Below are 3557 nucleotides of genomic sequence, written 5' to 3'. Positions count from 1 at the left end.
TCATATGTTACATGATTTGGATTAGAAGAACCAAAATGTTTTGAAAAGCAAGTTTCAAAGTCCAAAACAAATTCTAGTTGTAGTTGTTTCTGAAGTTCTTCTCAAGCCTGAGAAATTATTACCAGAAGCTAGAATGGTCGATTGGAAACCACCTACAATTTCTTGGATGAAGGTAAGCTTTGATGCAAGTTTTGTTAAAACTTAGCAGCAGATGGGGATAGGTATTGTTATTCGAGATTCAACAAGTGATATTCAGGTGGTGTTAGCTGCTCAAAGAAGTTTTGTAACCTCTGCCTTCTTAGCTGAGTGTTATGCTCTCTTAAGAGCAATTAATTTATGCATTGATATGGGTTTTGAGAATGTTGAGTTTGAAGGTGATGCTAAGGCAGTTGTTGATGCAGTAAATGCCATGGGTTCAAATTTTTCATGTTCAGGCCAGATTATTGAAGACATCAGGCAAGTTAAGTTATTGCACTCAAGATGGAAGTTCTCTTTTATTAGAAGAGAAAGAAATCGAGCATCTCATCATACTGCACAATTAGCACTTCCTTTAGATATAGAAACTGTTTGGATGGAGGAAGGACTTGTTGTGGTTCTACCTTATATTTCTTGTGACAAATCATGTGTTCTTTGATTAACGTTAATGCAAGTATTCTCATTTAAAAAGAAAAAAAGAATGGTAGCAATGAGATGGATGTTGGTGATACAGAACTTTAGGAACGACAAAGGAATTCATATACTGACACAGGCATCAACGAAGAAAATATGGGCAAAATTGTAGGAATGTGCTCTCTCATGAACTAGATGCTCCTTTCTAATATTCTTGTTTTTTCTTTTTTGGGTGGGTGCTTTCTTATATTACTTTTTTTTTTTTTTGTAAATAAACCTCTGTATTTCATTAAAAACATCACCCATTACAAACTAAGTTTCTTAACAGACTATTTACAATGAAGTCAATGACTTCTTCAACCCAAATTCTTTCATAACCCAATTGTAAAGCAGCCTTAGCTTAAAGTATGAGTTACTATATTACTATCTCTATTAGCAAATCGTATACTCCATTCACATCTATTTCTAAAAAACTGTCTAATGTCATTAATCGAAGGACCATAGCAAAACATAATCTCTTTATCACTCTCTATTGCCATAGTTATAACTTTAGCATCACCTTTTGAAAATTCAAATCTCTACAAATCTCCAAAGCTTTCCACAATGCAAAGCACTCTACAATATCCGTTCTTTGAACCATTTTCCTGTTATCAAAAACTGCCACCAATGCTTCACCCTCCTTATTTCTAGTTATAATCCCCATCTCCATCACCTTCTTCATAACATCCAGAGAAGCATCCCAATTAATTTTTACAAAACTTTCATCTGGTTTTATCCATTTAGATCTATTTACTTCAATTCATGCACTAGTTTCTACGCTAGCATCTAGTTTCTGCACTGGTTGAGCTCTCTGAAATTCCTCCAATCCTTCTTTTGCAGATATCAACAACCTTTTAGGACAGGTAAGCCTCTTCCCAAAAACTATCTCATTTCTTCTCATCCATACTTTTTTTAAATGGATAACTACCCCTCCATTTGAGTTTTAGTTAGTTTTCCCATCAAACTCTCCCATAACTCTAGAAAACCACTCCATATTCTCTTCAATTTTTGCACACAGCTTTGTTCATCACCCCACACATCATTTGCTGCTGGACACTCCCAAAGAACATTAATCATTGTCTCATTTTCTTCTTGGCATATTGGACATCTAGGATCTTCAACAATCCTCTTCTGTAACACTTATTTTTTGTAGGCTGCAAATCATTACCTGCCTTCCAAAGAAACACCTTCATTGCACTTGGCACTTCCAAATCCCAGATGTTCCTCCATTAGTCATCCATCTTTCCTTCCTTCGAAGACTCACATTTGCATCTTCTCATTCTGTCCATATGCAAAAAATAGGCACTTCTTACTATGAACATCCATATATTTGAAGTAGGGGTGGGTAGCGGGGCCCCGTCCCCGCCCCCGTTCCCCCTGTCCCCGCACGACGGGGCAGGTAACACCACACCGCGTGGGAGGGGGCGGGGGGTGGGGAGGGCCCAACCCACCCCGCCCTCACCTATATTATATATATATATAAATATAAATATATGTTTATATATAATAATATAAATATATATTTATATTTTACAAATTGTGTATATATAAATAAATATATATATTACAATTTGTTAAACTTGTTCATAAAGTATGCATTAACAAATTTAAAAACTATATAGTTTAAAAACTACTACATTACAACTTATACAAAATATGCACTAGCAAATTTAAAAACTACATAAATTTTAAATTATACTCATACTTATAAAATTTAAATTTATAATTTAGATTTAAAAATATTTTTTTTATCACTTTTGGATCTGAATTAACTTTTTTAACATAGTGAAATGTAGTCTATACTTGAAGTAGAAATGAGGTGGGGAGGATACCCGCACCCTGCTTAGCGGGACGGGGTACCCCACCCCCTGGATGCGGGGGCGGGTGGTGGGGAGGAAATGTGAGGCAAGGTGCGGGCAGGGTGCTACCCCACATCATACCCACACCATATGATGTGGGGTAGCACCCCTGATTTGAAGGAATCCAAATCAACTTGTCTCTTTTATTACTCTTACTAAGTGGCATACTATGAATCATTTCTACTTCTTCACTTTCAAAAATCTTTTCAACCAAATCAGTTTTCCATTCCCCTTTTTGGCCAATGATAAGCTCTTTGATTGAGCTGAATTATTGCATAATTTATAAATTTAGAACCAATATATTTCAATTATTTTATTGATATTATTTTTTGTTTTAGATGAAAAAATGGTTATGAAGCATAAATCTGAGTTATGATTTAAATTGGTTAATATCATGGTTTATACTTAATTTTATAATCTGTGATTTAATTGGACAATATTTTCTTACATGCATAATATATATGTGATATTCTCTTTTCCTTTTAATATTTTACTTGTTGTGTGTTATTTCTTTTATTTATTTTTACTGCTTTTACATAAGAGCCGAGTCTACTTCTAACTAATTTACTGGATATCAATGCTCTCAAATGGTGAAGAATAGACTCCTGACGCTCAATTCATTCTCATGTGAATGAGCTTGATTTGTGTGGAGTAAGCAAAATGGATACACACATGCTAGATACTCATGCTGGAACACAACACGCTAAGAGGAGATTCCACACGCAAAGAAGGCGGCATGGGTTAAAGATGGAAAGCATTTTCTTTCAGTTTTAATGCAACACGTATTACACAGTACAAAGAATCAAGCTACAAGTCGTTCATCTCCTCAAGAAACTACAAGGCATCTAAGCATGAATATAGAAAAGGGTTGATCTATAATTACACTAGTTTTCTTGCTTTCCATTATTTTTCTTTATTCATTTGTAAATGCATTTTCATTTATTAGATGGCTTCTATTTTAGTACAGAATTGGTTAGTTTGTTACACGGGAGGAGTATATATCCATGACATGATGTACATTGTTTTACGTTTTGAGAGAAATATACAGAA

General features: G+C 34.6%; 1 protein-coding gene across 1 annotated transcript; it reads left to right on the top strand.

Moving 5' to 3' along the window:
- The first annotated feature begins 211 nt into the window (after positions 1 to 211).
- LOC122316301 lies at positions 212 to 634 on the top strand. The gene has a single exon (XM_043132832.1). It carries the CDS (start codon positions 212 to 214, stop codon positions 632 to 634), a length of 423 nt encoding a protein of 140 aa, XP_042988766.1.
- Positions 635 to 3557: the final 2923 nt, after the last annotated feature.

Source organism: Carya illinoinensis, chromosome 7, assembly GCF_018687715.1.
Source record: "Carya illinoinensis cultivar Pawnee chromosome 7, C.illinoinensisPawnee_v1, whole genome shotgun sequence".
Classification (NCBI taxonomy): domain Eukaryota; kingdom Viridiplantae; phylum Streptophyta; class Magnoliopsida; order Fagales; family Juglandaceae; genus Carya; species Carya illinoinensis.
This window is presented reverse-complemented; position numbering and strand designations above follow the sequence as displayed.

What these genes read in the sequence shown, in the direction of transcription:
- LOC122316301 (XM_043132832.1), top strand. Translation starts at nt 212, where the DNA reads ATGGGGATAGGTATTGTTATTCGAGATTCAACAAGTGATATTCAGGTG.